Raw genomic sequence first — 26760 nt, forward strand, 5'->3', positions numbered from 1 at the left:
GGGACAGCACCAGATGTGACGGGGGAGCTTGCAGAAGCCTTCCTCTGATGGCCTTTATTTTCTCAGTGAAAGGGGAAACAAGGTCATCGGTTGAGAGGAGAGTGTAGAAGGAGGAGTTAGGGGTTTAAAGAGAGAAAAGAAGGTATAAAGTAGTCATCAAGAAGAGAGAGAATGAATGAACTAAGGAAATACAGTAGACTTGCTGGGTAGCACTAAGCAAGCTCAAGACAGCTTGAGACTGACAATCACGAATTCAAAATAAACCCAGTGAGGAAGGGGAGGGTATAGCCTAAGTAGTAGAGCACATGCTTAGCATGCATGAGGTCCTGGGTTCAATCCCCAGCACCTCCTCTAAGAATAAACAAATAAACCAAATTACCTCGCCTCACCAATAAAATAAAATAAAATAAACCCAATGAGACCATTCCAGATGGTGGGATTCTTGTCTCCAGCTACAAACAGCTTCATAGGTGCCAAGTAGGCAGAAAGTTTGATGTAACCCGAGGTGAGGTTTTAGAGGGAGAGAGGAACGAGGGAACTGAGGGAGTATGCAAAGGAGTGATTACAATGAAGGTCCAGAGTCCACCCTGATGAAGAAGAAAAGTAAGCGTGGACATGTGTGGAGTGAAGACAGATGGACTGTAGATCCCAGTGGGGTTGCCTTTAAGACACGATAAGAAATCTGGTTTAGCAGAGGGAGATGAACCTAGGACTGGTCAGAAAACCTGCACGCTGGTGCCCCACAGATTGGCCGTGCTTGTTGTGATGCTGGGAAATACACTTAACTCCTTTAGAGTAACCGTTTCCTCAGCTAGAAAATAGGGATAATAAACTGATAAACTCAGCCCTAACGACCTTTCACAGGTAGTTGTTACAATTAAATGCGAAGACACAGGTAAAGGTGCTTTAAGAACTACACGTGAAGATCATTTAATCATGTTCTGTTACTACACTGACATCTATAGAGCAATCAAATGAATGAACCTGTGCTCTCTGCAACCACACAAACAATATCGGGCAAAAAAGGCCAGAAATGAAAAAGCAGAGATTGCATGATTCCATCTGGATAAAGCTTGACAAGAAAAACTAAACTAGAACATTATTCAGGATCGTGGTCACCTTTGGTGGGAGGGGTGGAGGCACAGGGAAGATGACAGCTTCTCTGGTGCTAGTGATGCTTTGTTTTTTTTAAACGAGATGCTAGTTTTACAGGTGTCCACTTTGGGAAAACTGGGTTGTATATTTACAGCTACGGGTAGTTGAGTTCATGAGTGTACATCCTATTAGTCTCCATAACTTGTATGTTAAATACAATCTTCTGCATGTTTCAAATAGGATCAACTGTTTAAAAATAAATCCTACTTATTCTTCAAGGCCCCTGGAAATGCTACATTCTTTACAAGGATTCTACGATCTTAAAATTTTAACACAAATTAAAATACCTTAGGCAAACACTGTACTTACCACCTGATACTGAAATTAAACCAGCATTTTCATTTTTAAATGTGTTTGTGTATACACACCAATACAAGAGAACACGTGGTGAAGAGACCTTAAGTTTTCACAGAAACCAGTATCTGGGAATTTGCTAGAGGTCAAGTTTTGTTACTTTGCAGGCAGTTAAACCTAAGAGTCCATGCTTGATTTCAAATTCAAATTCAACCTTTAGTCCCCACTACCTAGGCAGGCTCAAGATAGGCCACCTAACCTCTCTGTGCTTCCATTTTCGCATCTGCCCAATGGGGATAAATAATACCTTCCTCAGAGAGTTGTGAGAAAACCCCCACCATGCCCTTCTTTTTATTTTCATGGCGCTTACCTGGCCTAATACATAGGTGATGTTTGCGTATTGCCTGTTCACCGCCCCACCCCCCACTCTAAGTCTCTTAAAGCAAGGTCTTTTCTAAGTTTTTTCTCTGTCTCATCACTGCCTATAAGAGTGCCTGGCAGATAGTAGGTGCTCTTTAAATATTTGTTAAATGAATGAAAGAATAAATGAAAAATAGAAGAAAATGAAAAAAAACCCACTAGAAAATGCAATCCACGTAAAATTCACTGTTTATGGAATAGTACTATTACCTTTGAAAAAGTACACACACTGCTTTTGGAAAAAATCTGAAGCCACTTTCAACCCGGGTGCCAAGTTCAGCCTGAGATGGTAAAACTCATGTTCTCGATGATGTAAACACAGAATAAACGTCCTGACTCACCGCAATACGGACCTGAAGGAAGTTTTCCAAGAAGAAAGATTTCACTGTGCTGGTAATTATTCCTCAACCCCTCCCACCACCACTCCACAAACACAGGTTGAAAAAAAAAAAAAAATGAAGAATCAAGACTTTGTGAAATGTACTGTGGACTGTTAAGGGAGACGGAGGAGGGGGTTAAGGGACAGAGGCAGGTCCACGTACGTACGCCGTGAGCTGGAAGGAGGTGATTGCCAGAACCTGGCCTGATCCTCAGCTTAAAGACCTACTGGGAAGGGAAGAAACAGCCGTGAATGGGGCAGCGCTCTGGGTGGCCCCACGGCAATGCTCTCAGTAGAAGGCAATGCCCATCGGTGGACTGACACTTTATACCACGGTGGTGGCTTTGAACTAGTTTAGCAAGCTGAGGACTCTGGGAATATCTGGACAGGAGCCTCCCAAAAGAGTGGCTTTGAGCAATCGCAGGTATAAAGGACTACCTAATTAATTTGACTCTTAAGAGATGTGACCTCACTTTTATCACAAGCAGAACATATGAGACACAAGCTAAAAATAGTCCCAACACACCAAAACATTATTAAACTTTTTTCTCTTGGCTTATTCTACTTTATACCTAAGCACATAGGATCAGTATAATCTCTTTTAAGCAAAAGGCCTTTCTCAAAGAATTTCATCTTCCCAGATGTCACAGAGAGAAAACACCAAAAGCATAAAAAGGAACTTCCAGTTCCTCGACCTCGGTCCTAAACCACAACTCAAACGCAAACGTACTGATCATGAAATTTCATTCCTGGAGTCTGTCTTGACTGTTTCAGTTCTGATTTCACAAATGACATTAAAAGAGGGGTTTCCCTGGAATTGTTCAGTCTTGATGCAGCACTTCCTCCCCTCACGTTTCTGACGAACTAAAAATAGATTCAAAACAGCTAGGGCCACTGTAGTGGCAGGAGGCAGAAGCTAAGACTGGACAGGCCAAACTGTTCCTCCTATTTTTAGCAGTTTGTGGAGGGAAAAAATAAACCCAAAAAGCATTGTTTTCAACGTAGTCAACAGTCATTCTACGAAAGCATCTTGCTTCCCTACCCAAAAATAATAAATTCTAACACAAAAACATTTTCAGATATTTACTCTTTGGTATGGTGTCCTTCTGGAGATATTTCCTATTCTGATTATAATTTTGTTGGTTTTATTTTCTTTTCGAATAGCTGATCGTATCTAAAACTTATAAAAAGCTATGACAATTTCACAATGTCTATTTCTAAGCCCAACAATATAGTTCAAAATAAATACATTCAAATCTGAAGACCACAGTTCTGTGATCCAAAATTCACAAGTTTCCTTTTTGAAATTCACAATTTTAATTTTCACTTAAAAGCTCCAAAAGTCTTGTCACTTAAATCCCCCTATTTTAAAGAATATATTAAACTCAGTCTACCACTGTCACCCTATATAGATGAAGCCAAAAATATGAAAAAAAAAAAACAACTTTTTCCTTAAATCTTTAACATTACAGCAAGAAGTGACAAATTCTCCTTCAAAGACTTCAATTGGACACAAGTTAATCCCTCCTTACTTCTCAAAGAGAACGTGAATACAGAATTTTCAGATAATAAAGTTTTCTAGGTTAGTCACTGACAATTACTTTGGGAGGCTATTGCAAACTCTAAGACAAAATAATAATATTAATATGATTAACATTTACTAAGCCTTTATGTGCCAGATGCTGGTTCTAAGGGCTTCACATATATAAATTTAATTAATAATCCAGAGAGATAGGTACATTTATTTTCCCATTTTACAGATGAGGAAACTGAACTCAGAAAGGTTAAGTGACTTGCTCAAGGTCACACAGTTAGAAAGCAAAAGAGTAGACAGTCTAACTCTGGAGGGCACAATCTCACCCACACCCCACTAATCTTTACAGAACAAAATGCCTTCTGAAGCTGCAGTGACTTGCAGATGGAGGCAGCCTTACTCCCCTGATGACACAGTGCTTGTCTATTATTAGCTATGAATAAATGAATTTATGTATAGTATGTTGGTGTTTCAGATGTTGTATTTATATTCTAACAACACCAGAACAGTGGTAACTCCCTCTTTGATGAGTGTGTATTTTGAAATAAAGGATATTTCCATTTTCTGGTTTAAAGTAGACAGAGTACCAATAAATCAAACAGGAAAAAAAAAATGACACTTTATGAACACAATCGTGCCCAAAAATTTCAGTCAAAGGATTGGACTGGTTGGTTTATTAACTGCCTACTTTGCACCAGCAACAGTAGCAGGTACTAAAGATAAGACATACTCAAGTCATAATCTCCACCCTCAAAGATTTCTAGATCCACTGGGGAAAGATGTATTCGAAAATCAACAATTATGATACAGCAAAATAAGGTCTGCACGAGATATAATGAGTAGAAAAGACGTGAAGTAGACTGCAACTCAGTCTGGGGCATCTGTTACTGCTTCATAGAGAGGTCACACACACATATACACACACAAATGTGTAATACATACACACGGAGCTTAGTCATGCTGTATCTTTAAAAGAAAATGTGTTTCCTAGTCAGTTCAGTATTTCCTCTTAAAAGGAGGTATATTTTTGTTACACGTATTTTACCACAATATTTTTAATTGAGTTGAAAAAGCAGGCTGCAAAGGGGCACACATTGTGATTCCATTTGGGTATGTTTACATTAATAGAAATTATTATTCATGTAAATTACATGTAAATGAAAATGGCAATGACATATAATAAATTTTTTTCCCATCTTTCTTCTCCTTTAACACAATTTCTGGGGAAGAGAATGAAGTTATTATTTTCTACTATGTCTATAAACTCTGAAAACTTTCAGACTAAAGTGTAGCTCTACTCCAACTCACCCTCCCTCCAAGGACCCAGGATGACAAAGTAGCCTCCACAGGGACCCCACCTGCTAGTCAAGGCAAAGGAAGAGAGGCATGCCCACCATCCCAGGAGTGACCCATTCATTTCTGCTCACATTTCACTGGCCACAAGAAGTCACATGGCCACGCTACAGCCAATGAACGCTGCTGAGGCTCTTGTCTTCAGCACACACCTGGACATTGGCAGTCACTGTACTGTGGCCTCTTTCTTCCCAGCACGCTCCTCTTTCCTCCTTGAGGTCTTTGGGCAAATGTTACCTTCTCAGTGATGCCTTCTCTTACCACCTCTGTTCTCCCCATCTCTGCTTTACGGTTCCCTGTACTTTCAAACAGTTCAGCCAAAACCAACATATATGTGTGTGTATGGATAGATGGATGTCTACACGTACACACACATACACACATGCACACTTATATACTGAGAAGTGAATATGGCAAAAAGGCAATGCCAACAAATGATGAATCTAGGTGACTCAATCAAACTTTCTGCAGATTCAAACCTTTTCAGAATAAAAAGTTAGAGAAAAATCAGACCCACCAGCCCAGCTTGGGTTTTCTCTAGCCTGTTCAGCTGCATGCAGTAGGCATGAAGCCAGAGTAGCCAGGTTGCCAAATGAGCCCGAGGTGGTGAGAAGGGCAAGGAAGTGCACAATGTGTGCAAGGGCTGATCGTGGTGGAGCAGAAACCCAAAACAAAGGAAGCCCTGGTGGCATTCGGACGACAGGTTCCAGTCCCTTCCCAGGACCCAACTACATTTCTGTCCCTGGGTTCAGAAGAAGAACCCCTGTATCCTTAAAATAAATTCCATTTTTTGCTTAAGCAAGCAAAAAATAAGTCAAGTTTTTCTGTTTCTTATTGTATGCATGTTTATAAATATTCAATTCCCCAGACACGAGCAGCAGTTTAATTGCACAAAGAGCATCACCTGGCTTTTTTCACTATGAGATTTTCAGAACTCAAATGCACTTCTGCTAACTATAGTAATGTCATTTCAGAATCATCCCAGAGAGTAATTTTGAAAATCAAGCAACAATACGAATTCTTACGCTGTACATATTACCTGATGAAAGTTTCTTCCTCGGGACAGGTAGGACCAGAGGCAAAAGGCCAGAGGAGCATCGGCAAAGGTGGGGAGGCTGTGTGAGAACACACGGTGTTCAGGGAATTCATGGCTGTCTGATAAGGGTGAGTGTGTGGGGCCACGGGAAGAAACGGGCAGGAAAGACAGGCTGGGGCAAGCTCATGATGAGCTGTGAATACCACCCAAAGACTGGACTTTTTCATGAAGGCAAGGAAGAGATTTTGAAGGAGTAACTGGGTCAGATTTATCTTTCAAAACACACCACTCTAGTCACTCTGTGGAGGTAGACTGAGGTGGGACAAAACAAGCCTGGGCCACGGGGACGTGGAAGGGACAGTTCCAGGGATATTTAATGTGTATAATCAACAGAACACGGTCATTGTTTTGGAAGTGAGAAGTGAGGAGCGGAGAGTCTAGATTTCAGGCCAGGATAACTAAGTAGATGGTAAAGTTTCAAAACTGAGAATACAGAGAGAGGAGTTTTTAAAAAGAGAAGATGATGGTGGTGGTTTCATGGGTGCATACAGCTATCAAAATTCATCAAAGTGTACATCTGAAATACGTGCAGTTTACAGTACAGGAACCACACCATAATGAAGGTGTTTAAAAACTTTAAAAATTAAAATAAAATAAAATAAAATAAAATAAAATAAAATAAAATAAAATAAAATAAAATAAAATAATAAAATAAAAAGAGAAGATGAGTTATGATTAGACTACTGGGTACAGTGTGCCTGGAAGAATACCCAAATGGAAATGGCTGAGGAGGGAGGGTATAGCTCAGTGGTATAGGGCGTGCTTAGCAGGCACAAGGTCCTGGGTTCAATCCCCAGTACCTCCACTAAAAATAAATAAATAAATAAACAAACCTAATTACTGCCCCCCAACCAAAAAAAAATTTAAAAAAAGAAAAGAAAAGAAAAGAAATGGCTGACAGGCAGCTGACATTTATTTATGCTTACCACTTCTTTATTCTAGCAAGGATTGAAAGTGAGTAACAAAAAACACTTTTATTTAACTTAATTAAACTAAGTTAAAATCAAAGAGATAAAGAAACTAGGACAGAAATAAAATGATGATAGAAAAAATAAGACAAAACCCGAAGGGAGATTAGTGCACAGTACACGTGAAGTTTGTTAACACAGTATGGGACCGCCAGCACATATCACATAGTCAATATCAGCAGATGCTAATGCCAAAATGTGATTCAGAGAAAGCAATTTTAGAGTGGCCCAGATAAAGAAGGAGATCCTTGCACCACCTTTGTGGTGTGGCTTGATTTTAGGATAGATTTTAGAGCACTAAGGGCAGGGATTTAAACCTGAGGGTCATGAGGGTATCTGGTTTTCAATAAGATTTATAAAGAGGTTTCTGACTCAAGAAAGATTAAAAATCACTCTTAGGAAATGGATAAGCTGCATATGCTTCACTCAATCCCCCATAAAAATATGCTCTGAACAGAAATCCTGATTAAGCCCTGAGCTGCAGCAAGTTTCACTGGCCCCGCAGTGACACCCCCAAAGCAGAGCTACGTGTAGCAACAGCAGGCACGAGACAGACTCACAGACACAGAGAACAAACTTATGGTCACCAGGGAGCAAAGAGGGTGGGAAGAGATAAATTGGGAGTTTGAAATCTGCACCTCTTGGGGAGTGACAGAAATGTTCGGTATCTTGACTTTGATGGTGGTTTCATAGGTGTACACATCTATCAAAATCCATCAAATTGTACATCTGAAATCTGTAGTTTACTGTACAGACATTATACCACAATAAAGTTTTGTTTTTTTTTTTTAAAAAGAAAAGAAAAGAAGTACCGCAGGCTGAGGAAGCAGGTGCCCTCACTGTCTGTCAGGCTGGGGAAGCAGGTGCCCTCACCGTCTCTCAGGCTGGGGCAGCTGGAGATTGGGGTCCTGATCTCAGGCAGGAGATAGTACTTGAAAGGGGACTGAAGAGTCATCAGCACCAATATTTACATAGTAGAGAACTTTAGGTACCAAGAGGGCAGAACTTTGTTATCTAGTTCACATCCATCTCCTGAGTACTTTAGAACTGAGATGGACCACAGGGGCACTAAGTCAAGTATCTGAAGAATAAATAAGTGAGTGCCCAATAACAGGGTATTCATTCATGCATGTACGTATGCGTGCATGCATTCATTCATTCATTCAAAAAATGAATGGGAATCAGAGATCTACCCTTCTAAGAGTCTAGTCTGCGAAAGTGGAGCGAAGGGATAAAGTGACAGCATAAGGGGAGTGTAGGACCAATGGTAGCATCCTATTGTTTTTACAATCAGAGTGAAACAGAGATTTCTGGAATCAAAACCTGTGATGCTCAGGATTGAGCAGAGGTGCAAAGGTACGAAACGGTAGAGGGATAGGAGGAAGAAACAGCAAGCAGAGCGCGTCAAGGATGTACACACAGAGAAAGGCAATCCACCAAAAATTAACACTGCTTATCTCTGAAGACCTATAATCCTTACAGGTAATTCTTGTTTTTTCCTTCTTCAACAATGAATCATGCAGAATTCAGTGAGTCTATACTACTGAATTTATAATCAGAAAAAAAATTTTTTTAAATGAAGAGGGAGGGTAGGCTAGGAAAATTTCTAAAATCTTTTCAAGTTCCAAAAATCTGTGAGTCTAGGGAGACAAAAAAAAAAAAAATCCTACGTTAGAAGATTTAGTTGGGGAGAAAAAAACCCCAAAAACCTCACCTAGAGAAAAATAGTGGAAGGAAGTACATACCCCAAATGTTAACTAAGGGGATACTTGGATGGTGCGATTCTGAACAAAGCATTTTGTTTCTACCTTCTGTTTCCTATTTTTATTTTTGCCTCATAATACAATGAACCTAAAGTACATTTAATTGTAGGATTTACAGTACTCTACCCTTCCTTCAATAGCAAGGCATAAAAGGGAGGTATCAGAAGAAAGGAACAACCAGTCCCATTCCTGGGACCGCACCATGTTGTAACACATGAACTTCACAGCTCAGTAAGCCCAGATCCCCTACCCACACTACAAAGAGGACCAAGCCCTCCAATCAGCTGAAAACTGTCCCAGGACACACAAAGCACAGCAGAAAGAGACAAGAGCAGAACAGCACTGTCCCCTCCGCCATCTCCGCTTTCCAATCACATTCTGCTCCACTTTTCAGATTTACCCACCTGACTCAAAAAATGTTTACTCAAAGTTACAAGAACCTGCTTTCTCTACCACATTTCTTCTCCAAAGGAAATATGACCATGTTCAGGACTGACTCTCAAATCAAAACCTTAAAGCATCATCAGTGCTTTGATCCAAATGCTCCTCCCCAACCCAAACGTGCCACCGACAGCAGGGGGATCGAGCATCCCGGCTCCCAACGTGAACTCCAGCTGCTCCTATCTAATTTTAAGAGCCCCTTTCGCTCTGGGGGGAGTCCTGGTTTGGACACAGCAGTTTCACGGTCGGCTTCTGTCCACCTGGCAGTCCTCCTTCAGCCCCTGTGCCGGTGCTCCCTCGGCCCTAGAGCCCCCTCTCTGCCTGCACACTCCGCGTTGTCTGCCACACCTCCCTTCCCTGTGGAAGCAATGCAGGACAAGGTGAGTTCCCCACTGCCTCCACGTGTACTCTTCTACTTGAATAAATCTCTCAAAAATAAAGCGCAAAATTCTTACAAAGGCCAAGTTCTAACACTTACTGGCAAAATACACCATTTTCAAACTGTCTTGTGAACTCTGCTCTCTGGGCTGCTTTACCATAGGACACACACCTTCATGACTCGCCTAACCACCAAGCTGGCATTCTGGTTCCTGACAAAGAAATGGTTTTATTGTCATTAGAAACAGACTGTAAACTTTTTTCTTAGAGAGAAAAAAAGGTTGTGATCCTTAATAACTCTCCAACATCCAAGCAGTGATTACATGTTTTTCCATTACAAAGAGTTCTATAAATTGCAACAAGAATGATCAATGTCAATACTTTCTGCACCTGATCAACAGCATGGAGAACGTTAGGTATCCCTAACCACATTCTGCCAGCTGGCGAGGGCTAAAAACCAAAGGCTTAACCTGCCTAATTATCAAAAGTACTTTCTTGAGTCACTCTGTAACACTGAAAATGAACATTATTACTTCAAATTAAAATAATAAATAGCTCATAATAATAAAGACTTAGTCTAGACTCTTCATCAACATCTGCTATTAGGGCAATTTTTTGAAAAAAGCATGCCACTCAACAGTGAAACAAGGGACCAAGTGCAATCGGTGAGTGATCGCTGCTCCACACACCATCTGCACAGTCTTCTACACATGATGAGCTCGCGAGGGGCATCCAGTCCTGGGCCAGAATCCCAGCTGGACCCCACTTCTAGCTGTGTTACCTCTCTGGGACTTGGTTTCCCCATTTAGAAGAAGGTGATGATACAAATATCACTTATCTTGCAAGACAGTCATCAGAGATAAAGGTAATGTAACACATTGCCTGAACAGGTATTCAAATATGGGTGTATGAGCTATGTCTCCCCACGCACAACACAAAGAGAGCAGGGACTTGGTCTATCATCTTCACAGCCATAGCCCCGACAACTGTAACAATGCCTAAAGCGGAGAATAAGTATTTGTTGAACAAATGAAGTGCCCACCTGACCCACAGTAAACAGTCATTATTTTTTTATAACTCCAACCTCCAGGTTTTCTCCATCCTTTTGCTCTGTCCATCTTCCTTTTAGGCTCAAACACTGTTTTCCTTCTGCTTAGGGCTCTGTTTCACCCAAACAATATGGATAAGTAGTGCAGCCACATCAGATCTGTTAAAAGCATCAGATCTGTTAGCTGATTGTGAAATTAGCAGAAGAAATCACTAGAATCAAGAGCGTAGCATCACACAGCAGAGAAAAACATCCTAAGAGAAGGATCGTTTTAATTGGATCTGATTTTTTTTTTAAGTGATTCTTGCAGCTGCAATTTTATGTCCTCACCAAAAACATCCCACGTCATAGAGAAGGCGTGGTCCCCACTCTCATCTTCAACCCCACTTAGTCAAACAGACAAGGTGAACCTAGAGACCAAGCAGCAGCTACCTCTGACGCTATTCCACACAATGGATTCCGGACACTTAAAAAGTGACCACATGAAATAGACAATGTTAAACATTTGTAAAGAATTTTTCAAAGCCCAGCTATGTGGAAAGAGTTTTTCAAATTGACTCACAAAATAATTCTTGCTGAAACAAAAGTGTACGTAAATTCTTCTGGGACAGGGCCCATGTGTTTTCTCTAATCTCTGCCGAAGTTCTACATTCACACCAACTCTAACTACTCCAAAGCCCGTTTTCTAGCAGGTCTATGCAGCAGGGTTAGGGAAAGGGGGCTCTTTCAGGGGGAGGAAATACTGAGACCTGGCCACCTCGTGTCCATCACACCCTTGGTATGAATAAAGGTTTCCTTCCTAACACAGATCATTAAGGTTTAAGTTCCTCCTACAGGTCGCATCACCCCAGTGCCACTCAGTCCTTTTTAAAACCAGAAAATGCGACTATCTCGTTCAAGTACGTGTCAATGTGTCTTATTACCTGTCCACATTAACATCAAAAAAGACAAAGAGCTGCCCAGTGGGACACTTTCACAAGCATTTTATCCACTTGGCATTCATGAGAAGTTTCACAAGCCATTCTAATCATAACATCTCAAGGCAAAGGACTGCTTTATCCACACTTCCCTAGACCAGAAATCATCTAACTATTTGAGCATGAGGACATTTGCACAAAGTAAAAAGGAATGAAAACACAAAAGCCCTTTTAGATGACTGCTGCATCTGCCCCAAGTTGTCCTTGAAAGAAGAAGAAAAAAAAAAAATTGGGCACTTCTTTGACGAAATTCCACAGAAATGACGCCTGGTGTGTATTTATCTTAAATGAAAGATTAACTAACATAAAAGTTAAAGGCCAATTAATTAATTAACATTCAGCAAACACAAATATATATATGCTGTCATACTGTAGGCGTCTAAAACAAAAATGCCATAAACGACACTCTAAACATTTACTCTGCATAACTGATGTTCAAAGCACAAGGGTTATACATTTTTTTCTCTGTGTAGATTGTTAACATTTTTTAACTGACTCACAAAATAATTACTGCTGAACCCAAAGTGTAAATTCCTCTGGCAGATCTGTATACAGTAAGGAAAAAGGGTTTTTTGGTTTTTAGCATTTAAAATTTTTCCTTCATCTTGCCTGAAAAAAATTTTACTGCCCGCTTTTTTCTAGATGTTCATTTCTCTCAATACCCTAAACATGACACTTTTATGTAAATCAAATCACACATAAGATGCTCTACTGAGATTATAAAGGTTGTTAGACAATTTTTAATTTCCCACTACTTTTCATTTTCCTATCAGAAAGAAGTTTCCCCCACAAGGACATCCATATACACAGAATTTTTCCATCTCTAACATTAAATGTACATTATTGTTTTTGAAACTGAGTAATCTGTATACGATTATTTTGGGTCAATCATAACACCTGATCGGCCAGACAAATAAGTACACAAATACAGCACAAAAGTATTTACAGGTGAACACTAACGCTATAGAAAACTAGCCATTGGATAGTATTTTTATGTTTTATTTATTATTGTATTATTTAATTATTTTATTTTGGTGGGGAGAGGTAACTAGGTTTATTTATTTTTAGATGAGCTACTGGAGATAGAACCCAGGACCTCATGCATGCTAAGCAAGCGCTCTACCACTTGAGCTATACCCTCCCCATGGATAGCATTTTTAAATTATAAAAAACCCTGAAATTTAAAACATGTTATAGTTTTTAATATAACCATTCATAATTCACTAAAAGTGTTTATACTGTAAAAATATGACCGATACATCTGATAAAATACAAAAGTTTTATTGAGATCAGAGAAATAAGATACACAATATGAAAAAGATAATACGGGCAGCAAAAATCTTGACTGAGGGTCCCTCCGAGGAAGCTGAGGCTGTGCTGGAGTGAGGCCGTCACTTCATCCAGAGACCACCTAGAACATTCCTGCACTCTGGCCTCCATCTCCGAGCTTGCCTGCATCTACTTGGCTCTCATCCTGCACAATGAGGTGAGGGTCACGGAGGATAAGACCACCGCCCTCGTGGAAGAAGCCAGCGTAAATGCTGACCCTTTCAGGCCAGGCTTGTTTGCAAAAGCTCTGCAGGTCAAGGTCGACATCCAGAGCCTCATCTGTAACAGCGGGGCTGGTAGACCTGCCCCCTCCATCACCTCTGCCCCACTGAGGAGGAGAAAGTGGAAGCATGGAAAGAAGAATCTGAGGAGTCTGATGATGACATGGGCTTTGGTCTTTTTGACTAAACCTCTGTAGTAATAACACATTCAATACAAAGCTGAGCTCTTTTTTCATGTTCTTTTTGGGGGGGGGGGTAATTAGATTTATTTCAGTTTATTTATTTACTTATTTTTATTACCATTTTTTTTTAATGGATGGATGTACTGGAGCTGGAACTCAGGATCTTGTACATCCTAGGCAGGCACTCTACCACTGAGCTATATTCTCCCCGAGAAGCTGAGCTCTTAAAAAAAAGAAAAAAATCTTGATTAAAACATAAAAGTGAATCTATTTGATGAAGTTAAATGAGTTATCCAAAGATTCAATATTGTGGATAAGCAGAAATTTGTTAAAAATTTCAAGAAATTCTATTAATGACACAGCATTATAGTCAGACATGTACCAATATTTTCTCCATTAAAACAGGAACATCTCTCTTTGGTGAGCTTTCATATGGTTTTCCATAACCTTGGGAATCTAGCCAGACTCTCCCCAGACGTATATGCGCCCATACAGGAAAAGTCAGTGATAAAGCAGGACCAGCTGCAGAATGCGTAGGGCCTGGTGCCAAATGAAAATGCAGGGCCTCTTGCTCAAATGTACTAAAAATTTCCAGACAGCAACAGCAGAGCATTCATCCAAGCATGGGGCACTTCTGACGCAGGTCACATGCCCACGAAGTCAGACCCAGTGATAAGTATAGATAACAAGTCTGACCAAAGACCCTGACCTGATGTGATCCTAGAAGAGTGCGTGGCAATGACAGGTGTGCATTATGATTTGTTTTGAAATCCTAGGAGTTCAGCTCCCAAAAAGACCCAGTAAAACAAGGTGCTAGCTCATCTAGGCAGAAAAGTTAATTAACTAAATTACTATTACACATCTAGAATCTATACCATACACTGACAGGGAACAAAGAAACAATGTGGATTGAATACATGTCACAATGTTTAATTAGAAAGCTAATTAAGTCAAGGCCGGACATTCTCAATACGAGGACCCAAAAGGTACCTCTTTGCCCAGCCTGACTACTGTCTTCAAATGATGCTAAAGATACAGCAGCTGGTAAGCAGTTCACACAATGACATCCCATTCAGAGATTCCCCTTCCTCAGCCCTGCGGGAGCGGACTGGCCCTTCAGAAGACAAAACAAGTCATCTGATTTGAACAGGCTGAGTCATCTCGGGTTTGTCTTATGGTCCTGAGGTCCAGCATGTGTCTCCTGGGACTACTCAGCTCTCCTGTCTGCACAGTTTCCTTCCTTACAGACCTCCTTGCCCCTCCTTCACCCTCACCCTCTTGGTACATTCAGGCCACCTGATCACTCCAGATTTCTGAAAAAGGGAGGAGGAGGTATGACAAGTGATATAACAGTGTGGCTTCATACAAAAGATGCCTCTGGGTGAGAAAAGACTTTAGGAAGTTGAAGGGGTGGGGGAGAGGACTCTAACCCAACCTTTCACACAAGCCTCAGCCAATTCACTGCCTTAACCACGAAGAGACCTTTTATGCTCTTGGTATTAGTACACGCAAAGGGCTCGTTAGATGTTATATGGGCACCAACTAAAATTCTAATTATGTACAATTCAATCTGGAAAAGAGAGCTACTATGTCCCAGGAACTTTGCCAGAGCACTGCGCTAGGCACTTTACATATCAGTGCAATTCACATGAAGAACAATGCCATGGGCAGGTATGCAGACCCCCATTTTACAGGTCAGGAAACTGAGACTCAGAAAGTATTTTGCCCTAGGTCATCCAAATGGTTAGTCCACCTAAAACCCAGGTACATCCGACTCTGAATTACAACCCTGATAATCAGGTTTCTTTCAAGTGCTTATCTTAAGCCCACTAATGCAACGTAATTTAGCAACAACAACAAAAACTATTGCAACACAAGAATCTGGGAGTCACAGAAAGACATCTTGTATTCAGTTCATGCACTCAACAAATATTTGTTGTGGGGCACTCTGTGCCAAGCCCTGAGCTAAGAGTTGAATAAAAAACAGTGAACAAGAATAGCTGGGTGCTTCCCTTGAAGTCGGAGATACACCAAGCAAATAGACGGTCCAGTGCAGCGTGATTAACATCAGGATAGGAGAAGTAATTTTAATGAAACACCTTTTCCCATTCTTCCTATTTCTCTTCAAATCCTCCTCCTTCCGCCTCTGCTGACTCTTCTCTGTGGTTGAGGAGCATTTGGGGTTACACATTTGGCTGTGCCTGATAATTGCATTGCAAAACTTTTCAGATCAACAAACACTCACCAGTATCAGAGATTTTTCACCATCTTCAATTTTTCTTCAATGGTTCTAATATTTTTACAATCGATTTCAAAAGAGTGAATGTAACAAGAGCTTTCCCACGGTAAGAAATAATTGAAATATTTATCCTCACCCCAGATTTCTCTAAATGTCAAAAATTCTGATCTTCTTTAAGGACAGACTCAAATCCTCCACAAGCCCTTCCTAGATTTCCTCAGTCAGAACTGACGGCTCCATCAACTGTATTCCTTTATTTTAGCACTTAAACTCTAGCTGGCTGTGTTCCTGTCTCCCCCTCACCGAGTATAAGCTCACTGAAGGTCAAGACCAGGTCTTATTCATGTTCGAGATGATATGCCTGTAGACCATGTGTACCACTCAATACCTAGCAGACAGTAAACATCCCACGTATATTTGTTGCAACTAAACAAACAGAGCTAACATTTTACCATGTATATATCTGTTACATGTTCTTAAATGTTTTAAAAATTAAACCGTAATATGATCCAGTGTTCCCCAGATTATGGTTCAAAATTTACACATGGAAGGTGTCAGGCCCAAAAACACCCTGCTAGGATAATATACAAATCTCCCTCCATCCCTTTACCTCCTACCTTGGGGAAAGAAAGGAGAGTGAATAAATAAATTCACTAAATGAATAAAGGAATTAGTGATCACGACAGGAAATGGTAAAAGATTTAAAAGAATATGTTTACCAAATATTTTCTTCCCACTTCTTAACCCCATGGCTCCCACAGTCTGCAGATGCTCCCCATTATATCCCTGGGGCCGATGCCTCACTCCCGAGCTATGTATTCTCTCCTCCCATCCTGTCCTGAATCTATTCCAGTCAGCAATGAAATTAGTCTTGTCAAGGTCGCTAATGACCGCGTTGCCAAACCCCATCAGCAAGTCTTGGTCTTCTACTTTACTGACGTTCAACAGAGTTGAACACTCCCTTCCATCATGAACACGTTCTTCTCTTGGATGCCAGGACTCCACTCTCTCTTGTCCTTCCTTTGACCTCAGGGGCTGTCCCTTATCAGTACTCTTCTGGGTCCTCTTTATCCCCCCATCTCTAAATGCCAGAGTGGCTCAAGGTTCAGATCTCTGTCCTCCTCTCTTCTCTATTTACGCTCACTCCCTAGGTCATCTGTCCATGCTTGTGATTATAAATATACTGACAACTTCCTGACTGGTATCCCCAACTCCAACCTCCTTCCTGAACTGCAAGCCCAACATATATCCAACAACCTACTTAATATCTCCAAATGGATAAATAATAAGCCATATAGCCAGAATATGATCAAAACAGACAATTTAATTTCTCCCTCTAATTTTCTTTCAATTTTCCCCACCACAGTATACCACAACTCCATTTTTCAAGCTGTGTAGGCTAGAACTCTTGGTATCACTGTGGTTGAGGTAGCTAGTTGCCCCCTAATATACATTTAGCCACCCTTGTGTTTGCTTGTGACCATGTGACTAAGCTCTGACCAAAAAGATGTAAGCAATGATGTGACACCTTTTGCTCATGCCCTCAGTGGACAGGGACACGCCCTTCCTCCTTCCCTTTAGTCCCTCCCTGAGGTCTGGAATGTAGACATATGCGTAGGTGCTGGAGCAGCCATCTTGGACTACAAGCTAGATGCCTTATACTGAGGATAACAGAGCACTACATAGAATGTGTCTGGCTCCCTAGTAGTCATGGAATTACTAAACCAGCTCTCAACCACATACCCAGATTTTTACTGAAGAAAAATTAGTGGGGAAGATATGGCTCAAGTGTGTGCTTAGCATGTATAAGTTCCTGGGTTCAATCCCCAGTACCTCATCCAAAAGTAAACAAATAAATAAACCTAATTACCCGCCCCCCAAAAAGAAAGAAAAATTAGCTTCCATCTTGTTTGAGCCATTATTAGTTTGGATCTCTTTGCTGCAGCAACCAAACCAATATCCTAACAAACATACAGAATTTGGAATCTGGAAGTAATCAACCTAAATAGAACATAAATACGTGGTGGTGGCTTAGGGGTCAGCACGGGCAGACATTGCAGGATGGCAGGCTGGCAATCCTTGCTAGGCAACAATAAAAAATCTAGTGAAACCTGTGACCTTAGAAAATACCCTGCATGCCTACACAGCCTGTAATTCTAGGGGAACTGGTTGAACAATTCAGAATTTGGGTGCTTACTGGCTTCCTGCCACTTGAAGCAAGAAGTCCCACAAGAATGAGACAGACTCAAGCTACAGCTTGCCGATTTGCATGCAGAGATAAAAGGGAACATAGGTCTGCCTAAGGCGTGTCCACAGTATACAGTCTAAGTTTACTCAGAGTCTCGTAAAACTTGGGGACCAAGTAGGGCTGAAAACGTCAACTCCTTCAGGCTCCCGAAGGAAACAAGCTGGAGACACTTTAGTCCTGGGAAGAGGAAAACAGACACTGAAAAACTGCCACAGAAAGGGCCCGGGGTAGGGGGGTGGGGGTTCCCCCAAGAAAGCACAAACAAGGGCTGCTAAACGGACTGAGGTAGGAACTCCCACCACTGCTGAGGCAGGAAGCCCCCCTAACGCAGCCTGGCAGGAGCTGACGACGGCCATGGACCAGTGAGGGATCTGTATTCCCCACTCTTCCCTTTTCCAAATGGCAGTTCTTATTTCCAAGATTCCATCCCACTCCATCACAGCTCGTGGGGCAGGGCCGGGGGTCGAGGGAGCAGCAGATAACTTGTACTTTAATCTAAAGGTTCCTGAATGGTATCTCACCAGGAGATTCTGGACTCTGAAGGTGATTGAGGGCTGCCTCCTTAGAAGGAGTGTTTTAGATTTCGGAAGAAGGGTTTGGACAGAAAGGCCTAGACTATTCACCCTCCTAACATGAGAGAACTGTCAGCTGAGCATATGGCTACCCAGCAAGAATGGTGTTTCTCAGCTTCCAAGCAAGGAGCTGTGGCCACGTGACTTAGGTCCTGGCCAATGGGAGGCGAGCAGAAGGGATCCATGCAACTTCCAAGCTATGCCATTAACGAGGAACATGACTTCTCCTTCTCCTCTCCTCTCTTCCCTCTGGCTAGAATGCAGATGTCCATGGACCAAAAGATGGAAGCCATATGTTAGGAAAGTTGGTACAATAGGACAGAAGGCATCTGGGCCCCTAATGAGTACAGGGCTGCCACAGCAGCCCCAGCCTCCTATCCAGACTTCTGTTCAGAGAGAAAAAAACAACTACCTGGTTTAAGCAGCTGCTATTCCATGTCGCTCTGTTACAGCGGCCCACCCGATGACATCCCAACTCACACGGCCATTCCTGACTCCACGTTTTCATAGCCCACGTCCACCCCATCACCCAGTCCTATCAGCTCCACCTACAAAGTATCTGACCTTCCACTATCTGACCTCTGCTCACTTTCTCCACCACTAACCTTGGTCCTAGGACTCCTATACTGGCCTCCTATCCTTTCCACTTTCACTCTTCCCCCCTTTATGTATTCTCTTCACAGCAGCCACGATGATTCTTTTAAAACATAAGTCAGAATGTCGGCCCCATGAAGGCAGGGATTTCTGCCTGTATTGTTCACTGGTGTACCCTCATAATCTAGAACGATGCTGGGCATATACCGTATGTCATCAAGTACAAGATGTCACTGACTATAAGCTGCACCATTATTTTTTGCACCACCAAGGGAAAAAAAAATACTGCCCCTTAAACCACAACAACATGCTTAACGATAGATCAGAACAGAGCAGTAATCAGTTACACAAGCGTCTCGTTGCTTTGAAATTTCTTTCTGAGAATGTGGAGCGTCGCTGACCTGCACTTGCATTTGCCTGGGTGTAAAAGGCAACCCTTCTAGTCGTATTCAATTTCAAAATGTGACACAGCTTCGTAGAGTTACAGATTTCTGCCTTTCTACAACTCCCTAATGTACTTGGTTGTCGCTTTGCAGTAAAACATGAAATTGTGGTCATTCTTTTAATATTTTCTTCTCTAATATCAAATTAAGACCTCACTGCCGTTTCCATGTACCATACAAACTAACATCTGCTTTCATTGCTGATTAAAGTGTAATTTTTTAAGGCATTTAAAACGACAACTAAATTTACCAAGCACAGCACTCAACTGAAGGTACAACAATATGACAAGATATAACCAGGTTTGCACATAGACAGAAAATGACAACTATGTCACAATTGCCACCTGGCCAACTGTGATTACACCAAGAAGCATCCCCATTTCAAAAATGGTAAAATGTGAAGGGAAAAAAAGGCAGAGGAAACACCTCAGAATTGACTGAAACCCAGTTATAAGAACTCGGTAAATTTTTGCTGAATGAATGAATGACTTCATCTCCTGCCACTGTACCCGGCGTGGCAGGCTCCAACAACACTTGGCCTCCTCGCTGTTCCTGGAGCAGGCCAGGTATGTGCCCCAACCCTGCTGTTCCCTGTTCCTGGGTACACTCTTCCCCACAGACGGCCCTCTGCCATCCTTTAAATTTACTTTTTTTTAATTTTGGGGGGGAGGTAATCAGGTTTTTATTTACTTATCTTTAATGGAGGTACTGGGGATTGAACTCAGGACCTCATACATGCTAGGCATGCACTCTGCCACTGAGCCATACTCTTCCCCTACCCTGCCATCTTTTAAATCTCTTTCTAAAAGCCACCTCCTAAAATTGCACACACTCCTCAAACCCCCATTGCTCTCCATCCCTTTATAGCCTATTTTACTTTCTTCATGGTTCTTATCACCAAATCACATCTTATGTGTGTATATTTGTTTACCATGTCTCCTCCCACGAGAACAGAGCGCCATGCAAGCAAGGCTCACATGATGTCTGCCACGCAGCAATAAACACTATCACTGAATGAGCTGCTACAGGAGGACATCTCCGCCTAGACACACTGCAAGTACTTCGTGAGGAAAACCACCCTACACCAAGCAACGGCCTGAAGAGCCAAGGGCCCCTCGTCAGAAGTCTTTCTGTCCTGTTCCCCAGAAAGAGCAGAGGGCTCTTTGATGAGCCCCTCTCTTATAACCAGGGCCTCCACTTCCCATCTCAAAAGGAACAATGAAAATGCTGTAACTATTCCAACTTGCTCAGATTATTCTTATTTTGGAGATAGTTTAGGAAAGGGATGAAGAATTCTGGAATCAGACTCTGGATTAGAATCCAGGTCCTACCACTTTCTTGTTGTGTACCTTTTGGCAACGTTATCTAATTTCTATTAGCCTCAATTTTCTTATCTGTAAAATGGAGACATTAACACCAACCTTGCTGAGCAAGTTAAGTGCTTAACATATATTAAGAGCTTAATAAATACCAGCTAACATCATTACCATTCTCTGTTTCTTGGCTAAAATTAACAAAAAGGAGGGGAGATGGAGCCTGGGAGGCAACATCCCACTCTCCTACCAGGCTTGCTCAAGTTAGAAGACTCCTAGTTAGAAAGTGAGTGGTAGCAATTATTTACTGGGAAAAAAGTGAGCTTAGGTCCTGATGTCTGTTACAAAGAAAGAAAAGATCAAAGAGATGGAGATGTTAGAGAAGAAAGGCCAGGGATGGGGGCCTGTATGTTGGCTCATCTTTCAGTGGTCCAAACGAACTTACTCTGTTTTCTCTAAAATCTGCTCCTTGTCTGGAACTCCTTCTCTCTCCTCCAATCCATCCTTCCAAACTAGAAACCAAGGAGTCATCTTTTTCTTTCTTCCTCCCCTGCCTCCACCTCCTTCACATCAAACTGATGATGAGAAGCAGGTTAAGTTAGATCCTCAATATTTCTGGTGTCTGCCCTCCTCCATTCCCACTGCCAATGCCTTAATTCGGACGCCAATGCCTTAATTCGGACGCCACTGCCTTGCTCCGGACACAAACAGTAGTCTCCTAACTTGTCTCCAGGCCTGCAGCCACCTTCTTCCAATCCACCTTCCACACCCTTGCCAGTCATCTTTCTAATCCCCTAAAATCCCTCAAAGGCTTCTTACAGTCTTACTGAGAAAGTTCAAACCCAGAAGCAATTTCTGAAAACCCTGAGATCTGGTGCCTGCCTACCTGCAGCCACTCCCCCAGGCAAATCCTGTCTCCTGTCCCACTACTTCTTAGGGTTCCCTGACCTCCCCACTTTCAGTCTGTCCCAGGAGCCTGACAACCACAGCTCAGCAGAAGCGTCACTTTTCTTGAAAGCCTTCACTAAGACACTACTCCACCAGGGGTTCCTTCTTGTTCTTCTTAATGTCTTGTGCTCACCTCTACAATAGCACTTAGCACCCCATGTTGTAACTTAGCACCCCATGTTGATACTTAGCTATTTCTACCTCTACCCATCCCCCAATCCCAGTTAAATAATTTCTTTAAGAAAAAGGACTTTGTTTCTCCTAACCTACCTAACACATTGCTGAGGATACACAGCATCTTTTAAAAAAAAAAAAAAGTTTGTTGAGTGAATGATTTTGGAGGGCTGGATAAGAGCAGCACCAAAGACTATAATCTTGATCACATCATGAATGAATTCATGAAAACACAACACTTCTACAGAAAAACTATGCAGATCAAGCATGTTGGTAGGATATTTAGATAGAAGCTGTGGTGAATTTATTGCCAGTTGTTAAACAGTAAAATGTAGTAAAAAAAAGGGCTTTTAGATCAGGAACCCTGGGTTTGAATTCCAATTTGGCCATTTCTAAGCCAGGTCACTAAGGTTAAGTTAATTAACCTAAATCTCCGTTGCTTTACCTATAAAACAAAATTTAAGAACCTGCTTGACTGCACTGTTCTATCAAATGAGACCATGGTTGTAAAGTGCCGGCACAGAGCAGGCTTCTAAGGCTGTTAATTAATGTCTGTCACTTTCCATTGAAAGAACCTGCTAAAAAGTCCAAGGTCACGTAGTCTGTATTTGGGAAGGAAGACAACATTCTTCTACAACCCTTATCACACCCTGCATCCCAGTCAGCCCTTCTGAAGATGAATTAGGTCATCCAGAAGATTTTGAGGGGAAAAACGAGAGAAAAGGGGAAAAGCAAATAATTTCAATGCAAATGCATCACCACCACAGTTGAAAACCGGTTTAAAATACCTGCCCTACTCACAGCATCATTTTGGTATATAAAAAAACAGCACATAAGCAGGGCACAGAATGAATGTAATGTAAATAATGATGCCTTGGAATGTAGGTTCCCTAAGAGAATTAACTTAGTCATGGATCTGCTCTGTAGAGCAAACAACTTACTGTAATGTGCTATATAAACAGCAATGAAGTTAAGGAGTTAATCTACTTAGAAAGCACAAGAGAGGAAAAGGATTCAAGGTGATCTTTCAGAGGGACCAAAAAGGACCCATAATGTAAAATTTTCTAAAGCTACTAGTCTGGTTATAGCAACCTCTATTTTTCATGCACTGTGTTCTCGCATGTTTTCATTTTGCAAAAATATAAAATTCTGCCTTAATTAGTTTCCTAATCTAGATTGAAAGATCACTATCTTGACTGTTTTCACCCTGAGATGTATGTCTGAATTTTCAGTAATATAAATGTATTATTTTCTAACCAAATGAATGTCACCTGCTGTATCTGTGACACAAGTTTCCACCAACAGAGTAACAATATGTAGGCAAAAGCTTTGGAAATGTCTCTGTAGAGAATTGCTCACTTAATCCCAGGATTAAAGGAAATAAATTTTTTTTTAAAGATCCTTAAGGAGATTTTTTCGAAAAAAGATTTGTTCTAGATTCTTCTGAGAGTAAAATTACTAGTTACGGAACTGTCCCTTTGTGTTCAGGCCAACTAATTCGTTGAACATAATTTTATATTCATCTTATATTAGGGTATTTTCACATTTATTTTAATATTCTGTTGATCCCCCCAAATGTCTATCTCCTCCACAATGATTACAATTGTTCCTTATATGGTTAAAAAAGTGAAAATCTTCCTCAAGGACTGGGTAAAGCGAAGAGCCACAGTTCAAATTACACAGATCTTTAACTGGTCTGTATGCTTTAACAGTTTGAAAAACATTTTTTTGGTGAAAACTCAAGTATGTAAAAACTTCTAAGCCAGGAACAATTTAAAGAATGTCAAGGAAAAAAGTCCTGGAGCTAAAGGAGTACTAAAAAAGTCCTTGTTGTAAGAGAAATGATTGATTAGAATTAATATTAAAGAAAAAAGGGGGTACACTTTTAAAAACTACATGAAACAAAGTGCCTCTAAGGGGATCCCTTGATAGTTCCAATCTGAATGAAACTGTTCAATATTCTTCTAATCTAAGATTACATTACTGATGTATTTAGAAGACAAAGTCAGTAACACAGAATGGGCAATCCCGACTTTCCAAACAGCCAGGTATCAAAACCAACAAAATTATCTGCTTCCTTTCCTAGTTACCCTTAACCTACCACTTGCCTGCCTCATCCCCGGAGAATTTTACTCCCTAGGTAAACATACTGACTACTCTGTACCTAAAATTGAAGCACTGAAGTGTTACAGTACAACCAACCTGATAGACGACTACTTTCACAATTCTGTAGGGGAAGTTTTACATACATCAGAAGGTAGGCTGAAGAGAGTGAGGCCAGCAGGGGTCCTAAAGCTAAGCTCCCAATTTGTAAAAAGGGAAAAGCCAACAGATTCACAGGAAATTCCTTGTACCTTAAATCCCACTGTTTCATGATTATTATTAAATAACTTGAAAACATCAAAAAGGGGCTCTGTAAGATTCCTTTCAAAAATGATAACAGGGGAGTTTACAAAGTCATTTGCTTCCATTTGCTTCCTGTTTAATGTCTGCTACAGCAAAACACAAGTTTGAAAGAGACAAAGACTAGAAAAACGCAGAATGAAAGGGAAGTATGCCAGAAGTCATTAGTGGTCTGCTAAATTTCTAGAATTTACCTGTAGTTCACTAAGCTATTGGGAAGATACAGATTTTGTTAAATATCAAAGAACCTGGCCGTAGGCCACCCCGAAGTACATACGTAATGTTTAATTAACTTATACAATGAAATGGCCACACATACTTAGGATTTCAAATCCTTTAAAAACATACACCCATATATTCTGATTCTATCCAAAATTATTCTTTAAATCGCTGCAGTAAGTCGCGCGCACGCGCACACACAACTCGATGTAAATCTAGCCCTCCTTGCTTAAATACCCAGAAGAAAAGAATGAAAGCCTCAATATGCTCTCCTCTTCTTTAGACCCTAGAAGACTCTAAAAGAAACAAATGGAGTTCAGAACGAAAAAAGAAAGCAAATGAATAGAAGAGAATATAATCGGAGACCCTATAAGGGACTCATTTTATTCCTGGAACATGTCATCTCCATTCTTGCCCAAAGGCCAGGCACCACTGGCGCAATATCATCCCTATCCAAAGCGCCAAAGAGTTGCCAACTAATCTCCCAAGGTGTCCCCCAACCTCCTCACCTCATCAGCGCTCAGCTCCTCCATCGCTTTCCTCTTAATGGTGAAAGGCGTTAGGGAGAGATCCTTCTGTTCTTTGAGACCAGGGCGGGAGGAGAGTGGAAGGTGTCTATCGGGCTGTCTGGTCCCCCCGACTGGGGGCGGTTTCAGAATTGCATAGTCAGAGGTTAAAAAATAAGAACACGAGAGGCACTGAAATGCCTTGGCGTCGGTCAGTCCAATCGCCCCAGAGACTCCTACAGCTGCTTACGCGGCGAGCAGCCTCCTTTGACCGCCACTGGGTTATCTTAAGGCGCCACTTAGTACCCTCTGCTTTCCAGGTTACCCAGACTAGGGAGCTCGGTCTCCAGCTCGTCTCGTGCTCGGAGCCTGCTGTATCTTCGTGGTGGTGGCGCGGCGGCTGCGCTTCCTCCAGCAGATCCTGCTCTCCTTCCTACCCTTTGCCCCTGGCGGGAACTGTTCAACTGCAGAGTGGGTACCCCGAGGTAAGGCGACCCCAGAGCCGCCCAGGCAGAGCCCAGCACTGAGGAGGGAAGCTCCTCCCCTCCTATAGCAGGCCGGCACGCCCCGCCTTCACGCTGGAGCCCGGGCAAGGGGGTGGGGGAGGACCGGACTCGCGATGCTCTGGCTGGAAGAGTGAATCCCCCTACCCCTCCACCCCTACTCTTACCCCCTCGCCCCACCAAGTATTATTCATCAAAACAACAGGGCGGCCATCTTTGAAAGGGATCACGTGACCCCGCCAGAGAGGCGGGGCTTCTGGCCCCAGGACGAGGCAGCCAATGGGCCGCGGGCGTCGCGCCGCCGATTTCCTCTCGCCTGCGTCTCCTCTCGCCCCCGCCCCACCCTCTTCCCCGCAGCGGCGCGGGCTGGGGGAGGGGCGAGCGGGGCCGCGGACTGGCGGGCGGGCGGGCGGGCGGAGCGCGGGGGCGGGGCGGCGCGGTGCCATGGCGACGGCGCGGGGCTCGGGCGCGGCGGGCTCTGCCCAGGTAGGCGCCCGGGAAGGCGGCGCGGGCGGTGATGGCGGAGGCTGCGGGGTATAGCGCCGGCACTGACGCCGGAAAGACTGGCCAGAAGGGGACGCCCGCCCGCGGACCCTGGCTCGCAGCGCCTCCGTTGTTCCCAGGCGCCCCTTTTTAGACACTCACAAATGCCTTGACTCCAAGATGCCAACCAAATGAAATAAAAAAAAACGGAAAACGTCTCCCGTCTGAGGCGAGAATTCTCCAACATACTGCTCACGGCTCGAAAAACCTTTCTACGTATACGCTTCCACCTCCGCAAAGGAAGCCCGTTTGGAAGAAAACTCTAGTACAAGTAGAGCTTCATTTCATGTTTACTTTGTCTTTTTAGAGAGTTTCTGATTTGTTTTTGTGTGTTTCAAAGTAATGGCAAAATTTTAAAGTAAAAATGGGTGAGAGACCAAGAAAACTTTGAAGTGCATATACAAATACTGGGAAGGCTTTTGGAGCCAATGAAAAGAAACCATCCTGGGAAAGAGTACAACATTTTTAAATTGAGGTACATGTAATTAACTTAACATCTTGTTAGTTTTAGGTGTGC

General features: G+C 42.2%; 1 protein-coding gene and 1 pseudogene across 2 annotated transcripts in view; one reads left to right on the top strand and one right to left on the bottom strand.

The window, feature by feature from the left end:
• Nucleotides 1-25909, bottom strand: part of UBE4B (ubiquitination factor E4B) — a 108505-nt gene extending 82596 nt beyond the window's left edge. Inside the window, exon 1 of one of the 2 annotated variants that reach the window (XM_011000811.3) lies at nt 25201-25909. In XM_011000811.3, the coding sequence (XP_010999113.2) occupies nt 25201-25224 (24 nt within the window). In that variant the 5' untranslated portion in view covers nt 25225-25909. The remainder of the gene's footprint in view (nt 1-25200) is intronic. The other variant, XM_011000812.3, reaches the window with a different exon arrangement.
• LOC135322848 (uncharacterized) lies at nt 9439-13543 on the top strand (annotated as a pseudogene).
• Nucleotides 25910-26760: the final 851 nt, after the last annotated feature.

Source organism: Camelus dromedarius, chromosome 14, assembly GCF_036321535.1.
Source record: "Camelus dromedarius isolate mCamDro1 chromosome 14, mCamDro1.pat, whole genome shotgun sequence".
NCBI classification, from domain to species: domain Eukaryota; kingdom Metazoa; phylum Chordata; class Mammalia; order Artiodactyla; family Camelidae; genus Camelus; species Camelus dromedarius.